Source organism: Eschrichtius robustus, chromosome 12, assembly GCF_028021215.1.
Source record: "Eschrichtius robustus isolate mEscRob2 chromosome 12, mEscRob2.pri, whole genome shotgun sequence".
Taxonomy (NCBI): domain Eukaryota; kingdom Metazoa; phylum Chordata; class Mammalia; order Artiodactyla; family Eschrichtiidae; genus Eschrichtius; species Eschrichtius robustus.
Window position 1 is genome coordinate 103,661,887 of NC_090835.1, and position 25,180 is coordinate 103,687,066.

Consider the following 25,180-nt stretch of genomic DNA (forward strand, 5'->3'; position numbering starts at 1 on the left):
GAAGAGCTGCTCACATCACGGCCCGGCTTCAAAGCACTTCCTGGCCCACAACTGCCTCCACAACTGGCCATCTACACTGCCAGAGACACATCTCAACACCCCTTCCACCCTAACTCGGCACAGCATCCCAACCGTACTCTCTGGTCTCACCCCACGGCTTACCCATCCTGCTCTCCACCTAGAAGTTCATTTTCACTTTCCTACACGCTTCTCCACGTGGCCAGCCCTTCACATCTGAGAACAACATCACTACCTCTTTTCCCGACGGCTTCCCACGGCCAGGTCCTCAGTGTGTCCTGGTGTCTCTGCCGGTTGTGACGCACTGGTGAGTTTCAGGGCTGGACCACGTCTTACGCATCCTTGCCTCCCTGGAGCCTAGTGCCTGGGGGAGGTATCGAGAAGCATTCCAAATGCAGGAAAGCTGATGGGATTCCATCCACGAGAAAGAAAGAGCCCGGGATGCTGGTCTCCCACCCAGACTTCTTTCACTACTCTTCTGTTGGACCCATCAAACTGCCACAAGCAAAATAACAACGGTACTAATAACGGTGGTAGGAGCTGGTAGCACACAAGGCTGAAATTTTCTATTTGTAACTAAATTTCAAAACAATCCTCCTCCACAGACCCACCGGAAACAGGAAACAGACCATCAGGCGCTCGTCGCAATTCAAGACCTGCTGGTTCCACAACTTGCTCGGGGGCTCCCACAAAAGGGTAGGAAGAGTGCACAACTGGACACCCTCACCCCAGAAACGTTCCACGGGAGACAGGGACTGTCCTCCAGTCCGTGTAGCTCCTACTGCTTAAAAAGCAAAGCAAACAAACAAAACACCTCCTAGAGGCTCTCTCCCCTGAATATGGACAAATTCAAACATTAGGTTAGTAATTAGATCAATTCAATTGTTGCCCCTACATCCCTGGGAACACAGACCACTGGGCCTCTTAGATGGCTGATCCTGACCCCCAGTACTAACTCCGAGGCAACATCTTGATTTTATATATTAAATAAAATGATAATAGCCTATTATAACAGCAAACAAGTGACCTGTTTTCGAGGCACTGGCCCTCCAGAAACCCAAGGCAACCCTCACCCCCAGATGCTCAGAGCTTACAGCGTGCTGGCTTTTCCAAAGTGGCCAACACACCATCCTTACTTTGAAACGGAGCTCAAGCACTTTTAGCGAGGTTAACAGTGGGTGTCCGCAAGAAAGAAGTTAAGGGGCAGGCGTGCGCCCCACTACCCACCACACAGAAGACGAGCAGAAGCCCCGAGTGCCGGCCCAACCTCTCCGCTCCCTGGAGCCTCTCATGGGAACTTAGGGAAAACTGTCCCCCAGCAGGATGTTCAGGGCCTCCCCCGACGCTCTGCAGGGTCTCCCGGGCCCCGGGTGCTCTGGGCAGCCACTTGCGCTGGCTGATTTGTCAGCCAACTGTACCTCCCCTCCCGCTTGATCTTCCACAGAAATGACGGTCTAACTCACTTTATCAAATACCAGATAGAAGGACCTGTTTCACGGGTTAAGTTTTAATCTACTTCCAGAAGTCAGCGGCCCCGTCGCACGCGTGTCCCTGTCTTTCCCCTTGCTGTGAACCGCAGGGCTCTGCACACAGCAGGTTTTCAGGGGATGTTTATTTGGTGACTATGTCGTGTCACTGTGAAAGGAGGTTGAGCAGCGGCCACCAGCACAGGCTCTGGGGTCGGGCGGCACTGCTTGATGCCTACTAGCAGACTTCCTCACGGGGTCTCAGTTTCCTCCTCTGAGTAACGGGGATAATCACTGAACCTACATCACAGGGGCAGAGAGCTGTTGTGAGGAATGAATGAGATGACCCACGTCCAGAATTCAGGACAAGGACATAACTGGTATGTGCTCGATAACCTTAGTTCACATTACTGCTTCCTCCACCACTCTCGTGCAGACAGTTCTTCCAGATGAAAAGCCTAACAACCATAAGAGGGTGAAACGGGGCAATAACTTGAGATTTTCTGACTTAAGAGTCATATATGGATGAAGTCTAACACGGGCAGAAAAGAAACTGAAAAGCCAACATCTGGTTTATCTGATATAAAGCGAATACAGGTGGGCTTTGACTAGTGATGCTTTTCATCAAGGGCAGTCTGTAATTCAGAGGTCTGCTGACCGTATTTAATTGCACTCTCGGTAGAGTCGTTTATCATATGAATAACCAGGTCATAGTTTCTGCTATTTGCGGCTGGATTTCTGTGTCTTCCCTTTTCTGCAGATACAGGTGGCAGCAGGAGCAACCTGACTTCCCAGAGACAAGCCGACCAAAGGAGCCCTCCCCGAATTCCATCTGCCATAGAGATAAAACAGTGAAATAAAGCTGCCAGGCCATTTTGGCTGCGTTCTCTAAGTGTAATCATTTGACCATCCCCGAGCCCTTCAAGAACCAACACCGGGGATTGAATACACAACCGTTTAAAGAAAAAAATTACCCGACAGGTAGCGTGAGTTGTCACCACTATCTAGCAGTTAGGGGTGGGTTATCTGAAAGTGAGCTTATATAATGTACACCTTTGTCACCAGAAACTGGCTACTGAACATACTACCCACACCAATTCCGGGCACTCACTACAAGGCCATCCCTAGTAAGCTATTTTTGCAACAAACATATTAGATGTCCAAGTCCACGCTTCTGCTTGGGTCACGGTGAGGTGAGGGACTGCATTGTGTGCATTGGACCTTAAGGTTTAAATTTTCCAAAAAGATGCGTAAACCCAGTTTCTCGAGCTCCCTTCCCACCATCCCCTCACCAAGCTGTTTCAGCTAGAAAGAAGCGGAGGGGCAAGGCCCCTGCTGAGCTTTCTTCCCCCCATTAGCTCACCTTATCAAATGTAGGGCTGGAATAAAGCGTGCCATCTGTTACAAACGGGATGTGAGGCTGCGGTGATGCGGAACACCCGTGCTTTTTCAACAAAAGATGTTAAATCATACTCTCCCCAAGGTGGGCAGCGCTCTCTGGGGGCCAGTGGTCGGGCTACCTGGGTCAGGATCGATCCCATATAAAAGAGAAGCCTCTGGGAAGCAGGCTGGGGCTCACCTGAAGTTTTGATGAGTCATTTGTATGACGTCAGAGAAAAGCTTTACCTAAATCCGGGAGCACTGCTAATGCTTTCTTGCAAGATGATTTAAGGAAGGTGTCCCAGCTCACAAGGATGAGCGAGGCAGGACCTCTCCAACCCCCTCCATGAAGCAGGAATTCCAGTACAGGAGGAAGTAAGGAGGGTGGCACTCCCCAATGGACTCTCTGGGGATCAGATTGCACAAGGCAGCCGGCCTGCGCTCCAGCTCCAAGTTTTTACCAACTCAGCGGAAAACACGCCACTTTCTAGCTCATTCCACAAAGATTTCGTTTGCCTTGAGAAAAAAAAAAGTTAATTAACGCAGTAAAAACCCAAGGACTGCCTTGGGGCGATGGTGAGCAGGTCGGCCATCACCAGAGATGTTCAAACACAGGCTGGACCGTGGCTCAGTGGAGACCATCCCCGTGGAAGGATGAAATCTCTCCCTTTGGCACCCAAAGGAAGATACACAGCACATTTTGTTTACTGAAGGAACTTTGTTTTCACACAGATTACTGGTCAAGCAAAACACTGTTGTCGTTCTAAGACATTCAGAGCATCAGTGAACACTGAGAAACTAAGAAATAAGTTGGAAAATCAGGTCAGGAGAGGAGTTCTGACCCTCTTAAGCAGAAGGTGGGGGCAATTTTGAGAGTCCTACCTTGGTTCTTACCCCGGAGCCTCTGCCCCTGAGCCCCAGGCTCACAAGTCAAAGAGATAAAGCATCACTAAAACAAACAGAAACTTAAATACGCTTAAGGTTTTAGTTGTATGCCTCATCTGAAAACCATTCAGAAGCTCAGGCCATCGAGGAGAACTCTTCCATGTTCCTTTTGGCCTCAGGAAATTTAAAGGAGAGAAAGAAAGGAAGAGGAGGGGCAGGGAGGGGAGAAGGAAGCCATAAGTAAGAACCTAACTTCTGTTTCTCACTTTTATAGAAGTCCTTTCCATGCATTATCCATGCCAGGAATAGTATGTTTTGACCAATGAAAGCAGTACAAGTAGAGTAAATGCTGATAAAATTCACAAACATAACTTCTTTGAAGGGTAGGGAACGTACCTGGTTCATAAACCTTGCTTTATCCCGTGATCTGATCTCAGAGAAAGGCACCGCCAGCCACCAGCCACGGAAGCCTGAGACCTGGAAATCGTCGGGCCCATCCTCCATCCCATCCCCCAGCCAGCCTCAGATCCTTCCTCTGGCCTCCATCTCTGTCAAACCCACCCAGGCTCCCCACCTCCACTGCCACCCACTCTGAGCCACCACTGCTTCTCAAAAGTTGTGCAAAACTAACCTTCAAGACGATCTTGCAAACAGAAGGTAAAACAGTCACTTCCTTCTACTCTAGTTTATTCTCCACTCTGGGCAGGAGTGATCTTTAAAAATGCAAATCTCATCATGCCAGTCCTTGGCCTAACACCCTGCAAGCCTTCCCAGAGTTCTCAAGGGAAAACTCCAAATACCTGTGAGCTACAAGCAGCCCATCCACCTCGCCACGCGTGTCACCCGCCTGGGTCTGTTCTTCCTCCACGCTGCTCCTCTCCAACCTCAGGGCCTCAGCACCAGCTGCTTGTGCTGCAACTCTCCTTCTCTTCACGTTGTAGCTCAGGGGCCACTCTGGGGGGATGCCCCCTCCACCTGCCTCCCAGCATCCTCCTCCCCTCCCCCACAGTGCATGTCACATGCTCTTGTCATACTTAACACCCAGCACAGAAGGGAACGACTTAGTGGTCCTGTGTCTCTTTCCATGTCTGGGAAGCTAGCAACTGTCTCTCTTTCTCATACTAGTACCCTTGGTGTTTATGACTGCCATCCCATCGTTGAAATTCAAATTTGTTGAATAAATAAAAATCTATAAATAAGGATCTATAAGTGGTTTAAAAAAAAAACAAAACGCACTATGAGGTTTTCAAATTTGGGGGTGGAAAAGTGCCTGTTTTCCAAAAGGAGACTGAATCTGATACTGAATCCAACTTGATACAGTATTTTAGAAAAAGGGGGTTGTAAAGCTTTACTAAGCTCTCAAACAACAAATGGTTCTCAGAAACATTATTTTCATGATTTAAAAACAAACTTAATTTAGAGACGTGCAAGTTGAGTCTCCTTTAAATTATACTTGGTTTAAATTTTTAAGTAGGACAGTTTGATCCAATATAAGTTTAACTTACCAAGTCGTGAAAACCTGTTTGAGATGCTTACTAACCAATTTTATATAATTATCCCTCAAAACAATTAAAAGCCCTAAAGTGGAAGAGAAAATGGCTTTTTAAAAAAATCGGTTTTTCACGTCAGAGAGGAACATACACAAGCCTCCTTAGAAATAAGATGAAGTTGGAATATTATATTTGAATGTATCTGCCAGATCTGAGCCTAAACTCTAGTTATCAGGTAAGCACATCAAGGAATATTTAAAGGTAGCAATAATGTACTTTTAATCAACTAGGATTTTATCTCATATAAAGGATACCAAGACCTTCCAATTTAAAAAGAAAAAAAATGGTAATTCCTTTTTCGAAAAGGAAACCTATCCACATAGTTACAAACATAAAGGTATAAAAGGATCCATAAGCAAAACGCCTCTCTCTCACCCCATCCTTATGCTATCTCCCCTATTTCTGAAGACACAGGTACCTCTTTTAGAAGAAAGTTAAGAAAGGATTTTGAGATGATTTTGTGTATTCAGGGTTTTTTTGGGTTTTTTTTAACTATAAAGTCTCAGCATAAAGGAACCTCCCCTAAAACAGTGAAAATGATTCTTTCTGTAAATACGATCTATAATCAACTTCCATCATGTACATACATATATTGCGCGCACACACACAAATAAGGCAAGATCTGTACCCTGTAGGTTTCTGGTCTGCACTTTATTTTAAATCCAAGGAGTTACAGAAAAAAAGAAAAGTTAAATTATACACGGACCAACACTCCTATTAACTCATACCACTAATGAAACAAAAATCTAACTAAGCAGAGAAAGTGGGTCCACACGTTGGAGCTCAGAAATGATTTTGGTCTTTGATCTGTGTGCCCATCTCTCCTATTTAATATAAACTTCAAACCAAGAGCCATGAAAAGTGGTTATAATTAGTAAGGGCCCCAGTGTGACAGCTTTTAGTGCAATCAGGCATTAACAACTTTTTTTTTCCTCTTTAATTTTGAGTAAATTAAGCTGAGCAAACTTTTATTTTAAAATTTCTGTAATTCAAAATGCTTTCCCACCAGTGTGCACTTAGCACCCAATTTCTGCAGGATGGATCTGCTGGAAAACGGTAGTTTATTTCTGTTTCCTTCTCTTAATTTGTACTGATATTTAGGACTTAGCTTCCAAATTATACGTGCTCTTCTCCAAAAATAACCTGCACCTCTTCAGAAAAACTCTGGGTTTTTTATATTTGAAAATGGATCCAACAATAATTATTGAATAAGCATCAACTATGCAACCCTTGAGCTAGGTACAGAAGGTGGAAAAATATGATTTGAAGTTGCTAGCTATTCTCCAGGTGGGGAAAACATGCCAACAGGTAAATTACAACAGACAGACCGGCCAGATGGGGTAAGGGTTATTCTGGATGGAGGGCCTGATTCTCCCTGTAAGAGGTGGTATTTGAGATGCGTCTTGAAAGAAGAGTTGAGAAATGTTGTGTGCAAGGAGAAGGGGATGGGGACAAAACAGAATGAACACTCCACAGAAAAGCAGAAGCAGGACGAACTCCTTCCGTGTGGCAGTGGCCTGGAGGGAGAGTGAGAAGGACTAAAACTAGGAAGACAGTCTGGGAGCTGCCGATGGAGGTCCTCGTGTGCCAAGTTGAGGAGTTTGGATTTCTTCCTGCAGACAACAGGGGGCCATGAGATGTTTTTCAGCAGCAGGCAAACCCCATGTGCAGCTATAGTGTTCAAGCCGAGTGGAGGGCAGACTGGAGGAGGGAGACAAAGGGAGCAGGAAATTGACTTGGGAGGTGCTTGTGACATGATGAGGGCCTAGGTCAGGACAGTGGGGCAGGCCACACCAGAGTCAGACTGGACCGGGGTTTCGAGGAGGGTCTGGTGAATGCTGGCAGCTGAGAGAGAGACCAGAGTCAGGGACTGGCCTGGGAGGCTGGGTGGACGGTGAGTTTCAGCTCACCTTCTAGAAGTGGGGGAGAGACTTTTTTCCCTGCAACTTCCCTCCAACGCACCTGCAGGTGATCCCCAGCCTGCCAAAAGCCGTAAATGGAGAGGGGGAGCGGGGACCGCCCAGTTTACAGGTTGGAGGAGAGGGCAGCAAAGCACCAGAGGCACAGCTCTTACTACACCAGGCGTGGGCTGGCGAAGCCAGCTTCCAAGCAGGTCACTGACACCATCAGCCCGGAGGGACGTGAACGGGACCCTGACAGTCTGTCCTCGGGTTAGGATGTAAAGAAAGCTGCCTGTAAGCGTTAAACATTTCTCTTAGGTAAGTGGGAGCCCAGACCATTCTGGAATCATCCCCCTCTCTGCCTTTTCTTCTTGCTCCAAAGCTTCCTCCTCGCCTCCTGCATGTAAGATGGGGGGGTGGGGTGGACCAGGACAAGGGTCAGGCAAGTGGCACCTGTGGCTAAAAGATGGCTCCTGCCACTGTCCTAGGCATGTCTGGTCCAAGGAAATGCAGTTTAACGTTTGTATACCACATTTTATTTTTCTTTCAATCAACCACCTTTCCGTGCATCTGAGGTCCGCAAGTCCCCAAAACATAAAATCACCACCGTCTCTTCCCTTGATCCCTCCCCAACGTTCCCTGGTAAAGCAGCAGCCTGCCAGCCACGTGCTCAAGAGGAGACGTACGGACAGAAGACAGGGCTCCCAACACTGCCCTACAAAAAGGGTGGAGAGGGCGCTGTGATTGAGAATCTGCCTGCTAATGCAGGGGACACGGGTTCGAGCCCTGGGCCAGGAAGATCCCACATGCCCCGGAGCAACGAAGCCCGTGCGCCGCAACTACCGAGCCTGCGCTCTAGAGCCCACGAGCCACAACTACTGAGCCCGCGTGCCGCAACTACTGAGCCCGCACACCTAGAGCCCGTGCTCCACAACAAGAGAAGCCACTGCAGTGAGAAGCCGGTGTGCCGCAATGAAGAGGAGCCCCCGCCCGCCGCAACTAGAGAAAGCCCGCGCGTACAACAAAGACCCAACACAGCCATAAATAAATAAATAATTAGTTAATAATTTTTTTAAAAAAGGGTGGAGAGTTATGTAAGAATTGTGCAAAAACTTAAGAAGACAAAATAAGGGAGACTACAAGGGCAAAAAACATTAACTGTCAAGCAAGTAAGGGCTAATTCAAACACTGAGCAAAAAAATAGGGGGGTATGGGGGTACCCTCCACGTAACTCCAAACACGAGGGAGAAGTGGCAGATGACAGCGCCGGAGCTAGTTACCTAAATAAGTGAAGAAGTGCCACCTACCAGAGCAGCTCCCCAGCGCCAGTGCATCTGGTTTGTTTTAGAAGCAGACAAGTTCTGGAACTTTTATTTACTACAGGGTTTTTAAATATACGTAACTCCACTTAAATGTTTTCCCCAACCCCCAGTCTTCTGTGAAACCTTGAACTTGCCAACCACAGCACCTTACAGGCTTGTAAGGAGAGCTTACTCGCTCTACGAAATTCCAGATCCCCGAATATGCCACGTGCAGTACAGTGAGAACGCCAGGCTGCTTGCACACGTGACACAGGCCTCGACTCCTGTACCTTTAAAGCAGGCTTTCTTACCCTCCACCTACTGACATTTGGGACTGGATAATCCTTTAGCTGTGGGGCCTTCAGGTGCATTGTGGGATGCGCAGCAGCACCCCTGGCCTCGACCCACTAAAGGCCAGTCACGCCCCTCCCCCCGAGCAAGGCAATCAAACGTGTCTCCAGACTTTGCCAGATGCCCCCGGGGCGGGGAACCACCAAGCTGAGAACTACTGCTTTAAAGGGGGCATCCAAAGCTTACCACCTGCCTTTCCCTTAAAATCCATCCCTAAGTGAACTCCAGGAAGAAGAATTTGCTAGCCTGTTTGTCTCTAGGCGCTCGAAGCAAACATAAACTCTGCCTGAGTACTGGAGTTGTGCACAATTCTGGAAAGGAAATCCAGAGTGGATACCCACAAAGCTTCCTGAGCTTAAAATACACCACTTTCTTCCATATATAGATTTTGACTTTCTGGAACATTTATTTTATCCTTACAATGATCCCACGAGGTAGAAAACCTACTGAAAAAAAATGCCTATAAAACCTACTGAAAAGAGTGCCTATACTCACGTTCCTCAAGAGAAATGCTGGCAAAGGCTAAAAAGTTTCTTTTCTAATTGCCTTACATCTTCAAATTCAACCACAGCATTATTGTGAAAGGATCTGGTCTCATTTAAAAAGCACACACACAGATAAACAGGCCCTGTATATTTAATGCTCTGTCTTCTGAGGCCAAGCTGACTTGAAAAAGCAGGTGTTGTTTGGACTGAGGCTGGGGCTGGGTGTTCTGGGTCCTGGGCCTGATTTATTACCAGCCACCGGGTGGAAGTTGGCACAGCTGGAAAATGGGTTAATACACCCACCCAGCCCTCACCATGCTGCTCTGAGGATCAAATTCGAATCTTTGTTCAAGGCCTTCACAAAAGCAGGGTGCAGTTAACTTTGTCCAGAGTCTGCCCTAACGAAAAATGAAATTTCACAAGTAGTGAAACCACTAAAAGCCTCCAACATTCTTAAAGCCATCTTACCCTGCAGTCTCTGAAAGAGGGGGTAGAAGAGATGAGATACCAAGCTAGCCAGGGGAAAAACAAATAGAGCCATTTAAAAGCTTTATCTAATTACCCCCACTGAGACTTTTTCTCTGCAGTCTGGCTGGCTGACAAAGAATGTGGTGGGGCTTTTGACTGGGCTTTCTCCACCCTATCGGGACCACCCGCCCTCCCCGAGTCTGAAAGGCCCGCAGGAGTAGCCCGTACCCAGACGCGGGGACTTTACAGAGGCTTTCAAGTCCTATTAGCCCGGCTTGCTTGAATCACACTGAACAAACAGTCTCCACCCTCTCCCACTTCTTTTGTCTAAAGCACTTATTAACTGGCAGCCACCTTTACTGATGGGCAGACTGGCTCACCTGTGCCCGAAGTACCATCAGAAACAAGATGCACCAGTAGCTGGAAGGGAGAGCTCCCTGCGCCCTCCTCCCAGGCTCCCCCCACCACCACCCCCCCATCTCCACCAACCAACGCCAGCTACACTCGGACAGGGACACCCAGGGAAGGTGACGAGGGAAGCAGAGCCCAGCACAGTGGTGACCCTGTCCCAGAGGACAACTAACAGAAAAGGAAAAAGTCCATCACCCTCGCGCCCCATCTTCCTCACTCTCCCACCTCGGTCATCATGAAAACAACGCAGATGGTTTTCCTCTCTGTATTCTGCCTTCCATGGGAGCAGGGGAAATTAAAAATAAGTGATGCATTTCAGAAAGCACATCGTATGCCTGCCTCTGCGTTTCAGATGGTACACCTTTTACCGCTGATTTATGGGGAGGCCCCCAAGGGCGTGGAAATCACAGGCTGACCCCTGTTTTTTGAAGACAGCCACAGCTATCTCTACTCAAAAACCACTTTCTAAGTCTAAAAGAGAGGAAGAAAACTCACTTACCCTGCCTCCTTCCCCCACACCCCAAAAAAACCCATCTAATTTCTTAATTATATTTGGCTATAAAAAGCATTACTCAACTTTGCCTGTTCAGTAGGTCAGATGTACACAAGTAATCTTGAGGAAGGGAAACTTCTGAGTTAGAGTGAGCTTGCCTTTCAACCAAGAGAGGATGGTTACTAACCATGACTTCGGTTAGATTGCAACCCTTTTATCTCACTGAAATACCCCAAGATCCTTCAAGTTGCTTTCGAACACTTGGTTCCAAAGATACTCTACACCTAATGTAATTATTTTCAAAAAGGTATTATGAAGTGTTCTGAAATAAACTGAGATGGGGAGGTGGAGTGAAAAGGAGGAGCCCTATCAAAACTTAATCTAATCTCAGTAAAGGGGGAAGAAGACCATTGTCCTGAGATCAGGAGACTATATTGCCTGCGTTCTATTGATACTCTATTGCATTTCTATCTTTTGAATACAAACCTGTTTAATAAAGAGCAAAATAAGACATCACACTTCATGGATTAGGTAGGTTTTCCAAAACGAACTAAACAATCTGTTATTAATAAATGAAATAAGGTGACGTTACACACGCATTTCCTTGGGAGGATTTAACCCGAACACACAGGTAGCAGGGAAGAAGTCCACCCAGACAAGCTGCCATCTGACACCAGTTGGTCAGAGAGCATGAACTTCAATTAAGACACTTACAAAAGAGAGATTATTTAAATGTGATAACAAAAACAAAACAAAATTAACATCCTACTTTCCTAGGTCAAAGGACATGGAGAATTCAGAAATTAATTAAATCTAGTTAAATCATGTAAAACAGGGAAGGACTCCCTTTCAAAAATGCTTTGGTTAATTTTAGCATCCTTCTGTTTAGCTGCTTAGCAACCCTTATCCTATGACCTTTTAAGCACCACCTACTTTTCAAAAGGATAATGAATAGAAACATCAAAAGGATTCACTTCTGACTACTTCTAGTGAGCACGTTTAATCAACTTCTGTAGGAGTTAAAATTTATATTAATTATGCCATACAAAACCCTAGAAGGGTAGAATTTTTTCTTAGTTTCATTAACCAGGCAATTTCCTTCACTGAAGATAATAAATGATGTTAACAACTGAGCATAACACAGCTAGCAAAAACTTCCAAACTGATCTCAGCAAGTGGACCAGCACAGCAGTTCAAAATTGAGTAAAAATGCAAGCCACATAATGGCAACTACGTAGGGCCCGGCATACAGCAGGGAACCAATCAATAACTGTTGATGGCATGCCGACTAAACTAGGTAGGTTTATTTTTCTCCTTCTAAAATAAAAGACCCTTCCATCAAAAGGTCATTTGTTAGATGATGCAGATAGTTAGGAATGGATGCCTCACCTGTGCCAGCTGAATCAGACCCATCTTCCCCATCACACAACAAACACTTGTCTGCCATAAGGGCTGAGGCTCTGAATTTCTGATGAGAAAAAAAGTGGTATCTAGAAAAACGCAGAGAATGATATGCCATAGAACAGTACACGTCAGCAGCATTTCTTAAGAGTATCACATAACCAGCAAATCCTCTTTAAAAACAAAACATCCTAAAATGCAACCTGTTTAGCAATTAAGAATTATAAAACAGTGCAAGTTCATTAACAACCTAAAATGGACCACAAGGTAAACAAATAACCAAATCAAAGGGCTCTCCCTTTCTTTTGTAAAAGTGGGGGGGAGTGGGAAGGAAGGTGTTTTTTCACACATTTAAAACTTGATAAAAGCCATTCAAATGTTTAATTCATCAGTGTAACCAAAGCTCAAAACACATCAAAGCAAGATCCATCAGCGGTACCCAGAAGCTCCCTCCAAAGGGTAGTGGCTCACCTTTGCATAAATTGCTTGAAGAATAATTTGAACCCATTCCTTCAAAAGTTCTGTGTGACTCTTGAAGGGAGAACTAAACGTTTAAAAAAAGAAAGCGAGAGAAAAAAAGAAGTTTCAGCCAAGACTTCAGCCTCTAACTTAAGACTTCCGGGTTACATTATGTCTTAGACCCATACCTGCCTACTCGAAAAGGCACCAGACCTAGAGGATGCTTTTAAGGGCCATGGGGAGAAGAAAAAAAAAAAACCCAAAACAAAACAAAAACCATTCTTTTCTTTGCAGTTCCCTTTTCTCCACTTTCCACATCAATTAAATTTATTTCAGAATACACTCACGCGCATGCACACACCACTGCCTATCTAAAAGAAAACGACCTCAAAAATATGGGATGCACATGAACAACTCGGCCTGTGCACAAATCACCTCAAGTCTCCTCTTCAAGACAGAAATACCTCGCTATTTCCAGCATCCCTATCCAACGGGCAAACTTTATTTCCACTGGCTTTTAAACCTAAACGCTAAAACAAGCACGGGGTGAATTTTTCTTCTGGTGAAAACCATCGGACAGGTTTTTCAGCATATCCCAAAGTGATATTTTTTATTCACCTTCCTATCGCTCTCCACCACCACCATCCCCAAAAAAGAAGCCGAAAAAACTCCAAAGTGCCCCGAATGTGTCCTGCTGCTGGCTCTGAAGCCGTGTAGAATTTCGTAATGGAATGTGAACTGCTCGTCCGGATCTGGGCTCACGTTCTATCTTCTAACCAGTAAGGAGCGAGGGAGGGCAAATCTGCTGAGCAAGGAGAAATACTTTCCTGCTCTTTTATAACCCATCGCGGATGCACCGCGGACGCTGGACGCGAGCTGCACGCGGCGCCTGTCAACCCGCCCGCCCGCCCGCCGGCCGGTCCCCGTGCCCCTCCTCTGCCCGCCCGCCCCCACCCCGCCGGAAAAGAAAAGTGACCCCACCGAGAAGTGGGCTCGGCCGCCGCACCCCTCACTCACGCGCCTCCCGGGCCCCGCGGGCGGCGGGGAGCGAGTCTCCACATCCTCGACGCGACCCTCGGCCCCGTCGAGAAAACACGCCGCTTCCAGGGAGGGGGCTGGCGACTGGAAGGACCTCCCCTGCTCCTTAGCAACCATTAAGGTCGCAGTTTCCTAAGAGACCGCGAGCGGGGAGGGGGCGCGGGGGACCGGGCCGAGGCGGGGGGCTGGGGGCTCACTGGGTCTTCAGCCCCTCGACGCCGCCCCCCCTCCCCGCCCCTGCTCGGCTCTGCGGGCCGGGACGGGAGGAGACAGGGAAGACCCACAACTCGCAAAAAAATTGGTCCAGCGGGCAGCGGACAAAAGTTTCCGAGCGCGCTCCACAGCTGGGCGGCGAAGCGGGCCCCGGCGGCCAGCCCCGCCTCGGATGCTCCCGGCCTCCTTCCTGTGCTCGTGACGGCGCCGGGCGCCGAGGTCCCCCCCCCCCGCCCCCGCGATGCAGGCTCCGCTCCACACCGATGGCTCCCACGAAAACACGTACACCGCCAACGGAAGGGCAAGGGAACAATACGCGCGGACGCGAGCCCCTCCTGCCCAGTCACCCGGGGGCGGTGGTCGGCGTGACCACCAGCCACGAGCCGGGAACGGCGAGGGCGCTGGGCTGCCCGCGGCCCCCTCCCGGCCAGCGCCGTCCGCCCGGGAGGATCAAAGTCCGCAGAGCAGGGCGCGGCGGATGCTCCCACCGCGCGGCCCCGGCGGGCACCCCCGAGCCAGCACCCCAGGCGGGCACCCCGAGCGGGCACCCCCGGATACCTTGCGGCGGCGGGCGGGCGCCGTCATCTCCGCGCTCCTCGGCCCGAGAGGGACTCGAAAGTATGTAGGAGAAAAGTTTCCCCTCCCACATGGGGGGGAGGATGTCGGGGGAGAGAGGGCGGAAGATGGAGAGCAGCGCTGGGAAGATGTTTCTGGCCGGCGGTGCGCGCACCATCCGAGTCCCGGCGGTGCTGGTTAAAAATAAATCCCGCGGCGGGCGCGGCGGCGCGGGTCGGGCCGGATTCCTGCGCTCGGACGGCTAATACGGATGCGCATCAGGTCCTGGCGGCGGGGCGCTGCAGCGGCCGCGGCGGCTCGCGCTGGGAGCTGGTTGGCAGAGCCGGCAGCTCGGGAAGGGGAAAAGGAGCGGAGGAAGGGGAGGAGGAGGAGGAGGAGGAGGAGGGGGAGGAGGGGGAGGAGGAGGAGGAGCGGCCCGGCGCGCAGCCGGAGGGGAGAGGGCTGCCCAGCTCATCCCAGGCCGGCCCCACCGCCCCGAGCGCACGTAGCGCGGCGTGGGGCGCTCGGGTCCTCGGCTCCGGGAAACGCTGAGTTTAAAAAGTACAACGCGCTCTGCAGACTTCACCCTCCCCATCCCCAAAAGTTCTTTAAAAGGTCGCTCCCGCTCAGCCCCAGACATCTCGCTGCCACCCAAGGACCGCGAGCCGGAACCTCGGGCGCGTACTTACGGCCGGGCAGGGCGCTTGGCTCCCAGGCATGATGCAGTGGGGACCGGTGGGCTTCGGGGAGAGAACGAGGAGAGATGCAAACTTGTTCCGGAAAAGGAATCAAAATGGCGTTTCTGGATGTGCAAAGTTCATCAACTCCGCAGTCACTTCCCCTCCTCCTCTTCTCCCACAGGGAGGGAGGTGGGCGAGGAGCAGGCGACCCCGGCGCCCCAGCCGTCGTCCCGGCCCCCGCCTCGGCCCCCCGCCCCGCTTCCTCGCCCGCACGCTCGGAGACTCGCTCTCCCCCTCTCACCCTGATAAGTAGACACATCACGTGTTGTTCCTGCGAGTCTCCTGGGGACGTGTTACTGAGCGGCGGCGGCGGCGGCGCTCGGGCTGGGGGGTGGGGGGGGGGGGACCGCGGTACCCGCCGGTCCCCACCGCAGCCCCCGGCCCTATTTTAGCGGGGTGACCGCAGTTTCCATCCCGGGATGGATGGAGGTGCAGTCCCCCACCCCACCCCCACCGCAGCCCCAGGTTTGCCCCACGCCCTCCGCAGGCGCCCCGGGCCAGGGGAGGGCCGGGCAGCCCCGGGGGAAGGGTCTTGGCGGCCGCAGCTCAGCGCCGTCCGACCAGCACAGCGATCGCCGGCCGGCCACCCTCTTGGACCACCGCGCCCCCTCCCCTCCGGCCCCTCACTGCGGGCGACTCCCCGGCCCTGGCTTTCCATCACTTCGCTCAGTGGTTTGTTTCACTATTTTAACGGAGGACGGGGAAAGGCAGCGATGCCTGGGAAGCGCGAGAGGGGCGCCTCGGAGGCCGGGAGGGGGTGCCATGGGGGGCGGGGGTGCCTGGCCCGGCGCCGCCCCTCTTGCTCTCAGAGGCAGCCGGGAGGGTGAACCCCACCCGCGCGGTTCCCCCTCCACGCGGTTCTCGCTCTGCATCCAGGTGGGACAAGCCGACGATGGGGCGGGAGATTAAGGAACTGGCGCTTCACCCCGCCCCCAACTTTGGGCTGTTTCTCTCCCAGGGCCGGTCCTTCTCGCTCTGGGGCTGCCGCCCCGGGAGCGTATTCTCCATCCAACAAATTCAACGCTGACTTGGCTTTTGTCACCTTCCCTTCCCCACACTCCACAGCTGATGCTGTAGCGGGGGCTGCCTTGCCCCCAACGGGCCGCCACTGTGTCCCCACCCCGCGATGGCACGGCTGATGCTGTGTCATCCACGTCGCCCTCCGAGGCATCAGGGAAGCCACATGCAATATCTCTTTCTCTCAGAGGGCTCCTGTTTCAACTCTGAAAAGCAGGGGCCCTCCTCCGAGCCGCGCTCCGTCTCCACGGCTCCAAACACCAGCTTCGCCCAGGCTGCGGCGGCCCAAGTTATCACCGAGCCCAGAGAAACCAGGCCTGGGCTTTGCTTCCTCCATAAGGCAGCTGACATGTTTCCAACTGTTAATACTTTTCCTACCGAGCTTCTGAAAGGGGCCTGTTGTCAGCCTTTGGAAACATCTTCAGACAGATAAGGGTGATTGTGGTTGCAGAAAACAAACACCACCCGCTCCCCAAATTCTAAAGATGGGGGGCCTCTTGTCTAGTTGCGGGGAACGCTACCGCAGAATCATGCGTTTGAGGCTTGTTAAGCAAGATGATGTTATGCATGCAGAAAGCTGGCCACTATCTACTGGCTGTGACCTTTGACCCTCTTCCATGCCAACTCCTCTGAATACCCTTGCACACCATACAAAGTTGTAAGCCCAATCACGGGCCTTTAATTTGAGGCCTTTAGTGGAACTCTGGTGTTCAGGGCTGCAGATAGAAGTGTCTACCTAGGGATGGACTAAATGGATGGGTCCTGGCCAACATAGAACTCTCTAGTACCAAGCAGAAGCAGCTGGACCATTACCTATGACTTGAGATAATCAGCCACCCAAGAGGGAACTGATTCAGCTGGCTGTTTCTCTGACGTCCAGAGTCATCAAAATTAAGTTTTCAGAACCTGTTATGTTTCCCAGGGTCTACTGTTTACTGAGGAAAACTCAACCCAGGGAAACATTAGCAGTTGCATTTTTCTAAGCCTCCCCTCCACCCCAACCCCATGTCCCCCTATTCAGGAGTTACTTTTCCTGGTCTCCCCATTGAGGGGAAGGTTTTGAGTAGGAGCCATATCAAAGTTGGAATTTTGCTTGTAATTTAGCTTATTCTGTAAAATATGTGCAAACCTGCAAAGCTACATGATTTTCCCTGACCTTGATAATATCACCTAGGTAATACTGGCAACCTTTTAAGTTGAAAAAACAGTCTAAAAGTAACTTTTGAAAGTTGAATTCTAATGATACTGAGCTCTTTTCTAGCTCTTTTCTAGTGTTCATCTTTTCTAGCTAATTCATAAACTTGGCAGTCAAACGAGCCGTCCAAAGGTCTGTTTGTTCATATTACATATAAATATCATTGACCCAACGAATAGTTATTGAACATCTAATAGGTAAAAAGAGTCATGCTATTAAAACCATGGTGCGTTGCCACTTCACACCCACTAGGATGGCTGAAATAAAAAAGACAGATAATAACAAGTGTTGTCAGGGAAGTGGAGAGATGGAACTCTCGCACACTGCTGGTGAAAATGTAAAATGCTACAGACACTTTAAAAAACAGCTTGACAGTTCCTCAAAATGTTAAGCATAGAGTTACCATCTGACCTAGCCACTCCACTCCTAGCTATATAACACAACAAATGAAAACATACATCCACACAAGAACTTGTACAAGAATGTTCATAGCAGCGTTATCCACAACAGCTAAAAAGTAGAAACAACCCAAATAGCCATCAACTGATGAGTGGATAAACAAAATGTGGTACATCCATACATGGAATATTATTCAGCCATAAAAAAGGAAAGAAGTACATACTACAACACAGATCAATTTTGAAAACACACTAAATGAAATAAGCCAGACCCAGAAGGACAAATATTGTTCTGATTCTGTTTATATGAAATGTCCAGAATAGGCAAATCTTCGGAGACAGAAAGTAGATTAACAGTTACCTAGGGCTGAGGGTTTGGAGGGAAATAGGGATTGACTGCTAATGTGTGTGACGTTTCTTTTGGGGGTGATAAAAATGTTTTAAAATTGATTGTGGTGATGGTTGAACAACTCTGAATATACTAAAACCATTGAACTGTATGCTTTAAATGGGTGAATTGCATTCTTTGTAAGTTATAGCTCAACAAAGCTGATATATATGTATTCCATATATATATATATGGAATTGTGAGTATATATATATATCTATATATATCTATATCTATATATCTATATATCTATAGAATTGTGCTAGGTTCTGTAGTGGAGAAGTGATACAAAAATGGATAATTTATAATCCATGCCGTAAAAGAGTTTATAGGCTAATCTCTGCATCCATAAGAAGTAATCATGAAACGCAAGCCAACATTTAATAAGAACCATTAAATAGGCACAAAATTCAGAGGTCCCAAGAAAAGAGAGCACTTCAACTAAGAGTCATTGGGGAAAGCTTCACAGAAGAGGAACCGATGGGGCTGAGCCACGGAGAGTGGCTAGAAATTTCGTATATGGAGATGGGGATTAGAAATAGCAGATGCAAAGGCACAGTGGCAGCAAGTTATGAGCCCTGTTCAGAGACCAGTAAGGATTCCAGTGTGTCTGGATGATAACCCACACAGCAGTAGCAGGTGATGAGCGCGAAAGCCAACAGGCTGAGGCTGTCCCACAGAGAACTCTGAACACCATCCATGGAGAACCTCAGGGACGAGGGCCTGAACTAGGGTGGAGCAGGGAAGGGATAGAGAATAGCTGATCGGGAGCCACTTCAGAGGAAGAACTGATAGAAAAGCAGCTGGTGAGCCGGGAATGGGGGGTGAAGAAGTGAGGGCCGAGATGATGCCTGGGTCCCAGCCGGGTGATGGAGAGAACAAATGACTAATGAGAAAGTCAGAAGTAGGAGCCCATTGGAGGTGGAAGGTGACAGAGCAGGTGACATTGAGCTGGAAGTAGAAATAATGGAAACCAGACAGCTATGCCGTGGAAGAGAATCGAGGAGAACAAGGATGTGGATGGTGGAGAAGGCCCCTAGGATGAGGTGACACGATCCGCTGAATCTCATGAGACGTGTAGGTGTCCCAACCCCACCCAAAGGAGGGGGCAGGGCGCTCCAGACAGAGGGAGCGGTAAGTAGCAAGCACAAGGACACAGAGGCGTAAAACAAAGTCAGTTAACGGAACTGCAAATACCTGACTCTGTGGCTGGACCAGAGGGAGGAAGGGACGCAGCCAGAGATGGAGCTGGAGAAATCGCCCGTGGCCCAGACGGCCGAGAGCTCCGGGCACACCGTGGAGCTGACCTGTGCTTTATCTGACTCCGAGCCCCTGAAAGGGCTTAAGGAAGAGGTAGACAGAGCCTCCCTCGTGGGACTGTGGAGAAGGGTGTGGGAGACTTGGGATTGGAAGGCTAGGTAGGAGTTAATAGAAGAGCCCACCTAAGAAATAATAAGGACTCTGTCAGCCGCTGGCTATAGAGGTGGAGAAGAATGGATTGGTTTGAGACATAATTAGGACACAGATGCAATAGGATTTGACCAATTTGATATGGGAGAGAGGAAAAAAAAATCCCTCTGGAGCACTGACCATGGGGCGTGGCATCAGAAGAAGGGAAACCACTCCAGCATCGGTAGAATGACACATGACAGAGCAGGGGTTAAATTAAAAAGAGGGGGACAGACAGAGGGACCAGAGGTGGGAGGTGGTAAAGAAGATGGAATCCCCTGGGCTTGGTCCCAACTGCTTTGGAGGGAGAAGAAGAGACTTGAAGAAGACAGCTTCCCAGGTCTTGGTTTGGGACCCGGGTTGGGGGGTGGGTCCATGCATCATGGCGGGGTGGGGGGGAGTAGGGGGTGGTGTGTGGAAGACGAGAGGAGGCTGGACCCAGGAAAAAGGCCTGGAGAGACATCTGAGGGCCAGAGAGCATGGGAAGTAAAAGGCTAGAGGCTAACCCCAGGGAAATGCCTGCCATGAGGTGGATGCAGAGGAGGGGTGACAAGTGCTCTCGGTCTCTTTCCTCTAAAGAAGCAGAACAGCTGGGGCGGGGAGTGCTGCCATTAAAAAAAAAAAAAAAAAAAAAAAGGCTGTCAACGGTGTTAAGTCACAGAGATGTCAAAGCAAGTAGCTGAAAAGGGGGTGAGATCTGAGAAAGTAAATTGATTTGAGAGAGGAAGGCAAAGGCCAGAAAGCAAGGGTTAAGGAGTGACTGGCAGAAGAGGAAGTGAAGGCCTGAAGGCCTGAAGGCTGAGAAGTTAGGTGATAAAAGGAGGGGTGAGAAAGGAAAGTAACAACGGCAACATAATAGCAGCTAATACGTACTGAACACCTACTATGCGCCAGGCGCTGCTCTGAGAGTCCCCTGTGAATCATCTTGCTTAATCCCCTCCGTCCTCCAGCCTGGCAGGTGCCTTATCACCCCCATCCTACAACTGATGGAACCAAGGAGTCCCAAGGTCCCGAGGCCGGGATGGCTGGGACCTGGCAGAGCTGAGCTGCACCCTGGGACCCACTCTTTCCCTGTTGTCACCACCCCTGCTGCTGTTAGTCAATCGAGAATTAAATAGTTTGCTAACAAAAAATGCCTACTTGATTGTCTTGACTAATCTGAATAAAATACTCTCGACTGGAGTTTGGCAGAAGGGCCAGTATTGTCTGTGCCGTCTTAACAAGGATTTAATTGGAAAGATAAGCAAATGGCCAGCTTTCAGTATTGCTAATTTGCTTTATAACCATCCCTCCCGCACATAAACCTCGGGTACAAACCCCTTTCTGTTCTCCATAGACATTTATGTCAACAGGAAAGGAATGTAGATCCAGAGAGAGAGAGAGAATACAGATCAATGAAACAGAACACAGCTTTTGAAGGAAGGTGTGTATGCGTGTGTGTGTCTGCCTGCCTGCCTGTCTACGGCAGAGGAGAAATGGTAGGGAGATCAGCCTTGGGGAAAAAGAGGGATAATTCATATTCTGTGACAGGAGGGAAGGGGAAAAGATAGTAGAAAGTTAACTACTACATCAGGTTGTGGGAGTTACCATCCGATGGCTTTGACTTCGGACAGCAGCAGGGCCGCAGAGCAAGGGGAGTGGCAGGGGGGCTAAGGCTTGAAGCGAGAAGTCAGGAACTGGTGGTAGAAAAGTTCAGCTCTGTGTTAGCTTCAATGCCACAGAGCCACGGAGGGGACAAAACATATGGTAGGGATTACTGACAGTGGGAAGCTGAAATGAGTAAAATCCATCACAAGGGGGATGGATGACACGAGAAAGGGCCTGAGGCTGTAAGAACGGGGAGTGGCCCAGGGCCCTGAGGAAGAAAGGCAGTTTCAGTGACCAGGAGGGTGAGGCAAGGGATGAGGGAAGAAGGGGGGATGAGGGAAGAAGGGGGGATGAGGGGAAGAAGGGGGGATGAGGGAAGAAGGGGGGACGAGGGGAAGAAGGGGGGATGAGGGAAGAAGCGGGGATGAGGGGAAGAAGGGGGTCTGAGGATGGGAAACGGGGATGGAGACCTCGGGGGAGACAGAGAAGCAGATGACTCTTGCGAGCTGGAGAGAAACCCTACTCGTGGGGCCGAGGAAACGATGCAGGAAGGACAGGACACGAGTGCTTGACACGGAGGGTCCTCCATTCACGGAGGGACCGAGAACGAGGACAGGGAGGAGGCTGAGAGGAAGAATGTGAAGTTGGTCGCTTAGGCTCTCGTGCAGGAGGATCTGTAGATGGCGGGATGCAGATGAGAAGAGGCGGGCGTTGACAGGTGACACCCGCGTCAGAGGAGGTAGCACGGGCTAAGCCGTGTCCCCCCGAATTCGTACGCAGAAGTCCTGGCCCCCAGTCCCTCAGAGTGTAACTGTATGCGGAGGTATGGCCTTTACAGAGGTCATTAGGTGAAACGAAGTAATTGGGATGGTCCCTAATCCAGTAGGACGGGTGTCCTTCTCAGAAGAGGAGATCAGGACACAGACGCACACAGAGGGACAACCAGGTGAGGACACAGGGAGAAGGTGGCATCTCCCAGCCCAGGAGAGAGACCTCAGAAGGCACCAACCTCACCAGCACCTCGATCTTGGCCTTCCAGCCTCCTCAACTGTGAGAGAATACATTGCTGCTGTTCCAGCGCCCCAGCCTGTGGGGCTTAGTTACAGCAGCCCGAGCTGACTGATACAAGAAGGAGGGACCCAAAGATGACAGGGGGCCTGGCGTGGAAGGCGAGTAGAAAACACTCCAGAGACCCCACGGCCTCCCCGTGAACCGGGAGAACCCGTCTTCTTGAGGAAGGGCTTTGGGAGGAAGTGTCTCTAAGGACAAATGAAGTTTCCAGCGGGGTGCAGAAGTAGGGAATGTGCTGTGGAGAAGCCCGGCAATTCGAGTTTCTTAGGACAGGGGGTGCACAGTCTCAATGGACGGGGCGGCTTGAAAGTCGGGGCCTGTCTTGGCTAATGACTCCTCTATCCCAGCCCTCAGCCCAGGGGCTGGCACAGCGCAGGTTCTCGATGAACACGTTTGCACCCTATGCAGAGGTGGAATAGACATGAAGGAGGGGTGGAAATGGGCTGGAAACAGTGGGGAACGTAGGGGAAATTCCAGTTGTGGGAGGAAGGTCTGCCTAGGACGGGCAAGGCGAGCAGAAGCCTTGAGAGGCAGTGGTGAGACGTCATTTCAAACGTCCAAATCCCCTTAGTAACGTAGCCAATCAGATGTTGCCTCTCAGACAAGCCATGCAGCATCATAGGCTACCTTCATACAACTTCTGTTACCCTCAATACATTATTACTTTAGCTACCAGATACCCTGGGGAATGCATTATTTCTGGTGTTTGACGGTTTTTCCCTGTAAAGGTTAAACATTTGGAGCAGAATCGTTTTCTAAAATGTATTATGCATTGCCTCACTTTTTCTCCCTTTTCTGAAAAGTCAGAAAGTTAATATCTGCACAAAATGATATTATAAACTTCAAATATTTTATTGGATTGTCAAATAAAGATAACTTTTTATAAGCAAGATTTATACTAGGCCACAAGATGGTCGCATCTTCAAGAAACTATTCATCTGAATAGGTAGGTACTAGCTATTTGCTAACATCCCCTAGGCCTCCGCAGTAGATCCCAGCTGGAGTTTTCTGTCTGCTTTTAGTTATTTTTCCTCCCTCACTCTCTGGCTGTGTCTTGTCACTTGTTTCTGAACTCAGTGTGCCTGCCAGTAGCAACCCCCTCTTCCCTTTCTAATTGATGGCTTCTCATCTACATGGTTAGGAAACTGGATGACCAAGATTGTGAGAAATGTGTCAAAAGTAAGTGTAGGGACCAGCATCTCCTTTTGCTGCCCAGAAGCCAAAAGTTGCTGACGTCCTGATTCTCAGTTGGGTTTTAAATTGATGCGTGGTTAGCATACTTCTAAACTATTAAAGTTGTTTCAAAGATATCAGAATATCAGGGAAGGTTAAATAACTCTTCTAAGTCAACCTTTCCTCCATGATGTAAGTTTATTGCTTATGGAATTTTTAAATGATTTAACTTCACCCCTCCACAGAAAGGGCCGGTCATCCCTCCTGCCTTCAGACAACGTGGCAGGTACTAGAAAAAAAAACTGCTCTATTCTCACAGGATGCAGATTCTTTCTTTCCCTAGAAGATGTACTCAGAGTTCAACATTTGTTTCTTTGTCGGATAGCGCTCTTTTGTCATGTACCAGAGTACAAATAAATAAAATAAATACTTCTTCAATAAGTAGTAAGTATCTGTACCTTTGTGGGTTCAACTGAGGGTGGACAGAAGCAAAGTAAAATTTCTGCAGTTTCAGTTAAGTCGACCCCCAAACAGTACTTGTCAGTCGAGCTTACTGACAGTGCGGTAGTATTTCCAATAACTCTGGCCACTGGCCCTCCTGCTCACAGACTAAGTCCACATGTTCCCAGGCCAAAGGGTCAGAACAGAGTTTTCAACTGTAAAAAGTGCTCAAGAAGCTGCAGTAAATTACACAACTAGATAGCCGTGAAAGATGCTGACAATTGCAAACACTGAAAACAGTGTGTCTATCCTAATAGACAGAAGACTCTCTTTCTTTCCCTCTGGAAGAAATAAAGTCATATCTAGTGCTTGGGTGTCATTCCACAGTGACTAGGGCGTGCGGATGATTCTACCCACTGCCTCTAACTCCTACAAGGCAATGGACTTGGCAATTTCAGGCACTTTTTCATACGCTCACCTCAGCTAAGTAATGGAGTCCATGCTCAAAAACATGAGATATTTTAGAGTGTGTGGGCTGACTACGTTACTTCTTCATGTTACTAAAGAAACATGACATTCATTACTCACTCATTCAACCAGCGATTGGTTGCACAGATGATGTTCCAGGCTCTGAGTGCAATAAAGCACACAAGTTCCCTGTCCCAGTGAGTCTTACAGGCTAAAGGGTTGTTATGTTTTAATGTCCCTATCTTTAACGTCTCTATCAGAGTCAAGGATCTGAAGCAATCATCTACAGAATGTGACAGACAATATAGGGAATTCAAATTTTAAAATGTGAGCTCTCTCCACAGCAGGTCCGTTCCTCTTCCCCACGATTTATCTTTACACTATAGTTGTATGAGTTCTTCATGTTTCCTGTGCCTTACAGCCATTTCCATTGTGTATCAGATCATGTTTTATTCCTAAATTGAAACCGAAGTTTCAGGCTTCAACTACTTTCTTTCTTCTCCAATTTCTCAGAAATTGGACTTTACAAAGCAAAACAAGGACTGCAAATATACTTGGAAGTGGCCCATTACAGTGTAAGGAGCATGGCCTGGGCTGTGAGACAGCCCTGGGTACCATCCCGGCACCATCACTTACCAGCTGTCACTAGTACAGGTGTCCAACTCTGGAGAACTTCAGTTCCTTCAACTATAAAACGGATGTAGGGACTTCCCTGGTGGCGCAGTGGTTAAGAATCCACCTGCCAATGCAGGGGACATGGGTTCGAGCCCTGGTCTGGGAAGATCCCACATGCCGCGGAGCAACTAAGCCCGTGTGCCACAACTACTGAGCCTGCGCTCTAGAGCCCGCGAGCCACAGCTACTGAGTCCGCGTGCCAC

The 25,180-nt window shown here is 49.2% G+C and overlaps 2 protein-coding genes across 5 annotated transcripts in view; one reads left to right on the forward strand and one right to left on the reverse strand.

The window, feature by feature from the left end:
- Positions 1-15,261, reverse strand: part of RREB1 (ras responsive element binding protein 1) — a 129,027-nt gene extending 113,766 nt beyond the window's left edge. For 3 of the 4 annotated variants that reach the window (XM_068557648.1, XM_068557647.1, XM_068557643.1), the window contains exon 1: positions 15,065-15,261. The gene's annotated coding sequence lies outside the window, so the exon portion shown is untranslated. Of the gene's footprint in view, positions 1-14,378; positions 14,634-15,064 lie in introns of those variants that run through there. The other variant, XM_068557644.1, reaches the window with a different exon arrangement.
- The window catches only part of LOC137774130 (collagen alpha-2(I) chain-like), a 43,474-nt gene continuing 32,355 nt past the window's right edge, over positions 14,062-25,180 (forward strand). Inside the window, exons 1-7 of the mRNA XM_068559237.1 lie at positions 14,062-14,442; positions 14,658-14,880; positions 14,955-15,110; positions 15,237-15,328; positions 15,603-15,787; positions 15,992-16,112; positions 19,332-19,466. Of these exons, the coding sequence (XP_068415338.1) occupies positions 14,062-14,442; positions 14,658-14,880; positions 14,955-15,110; positions 15,237-15,328; positions 15,603-15,787; positions 15,992-16,112; positions 19,332-19,466 (1,293 nt within the window). The remainder of the gene's footprint in view (positions 14,443-14,657; positions 14,881-14,954; positions 15,111-15,236; positions 15,329-15,602; positions 15,788-15,991; positions 16,113-19,331; positions 19,467-25,180) is intronic.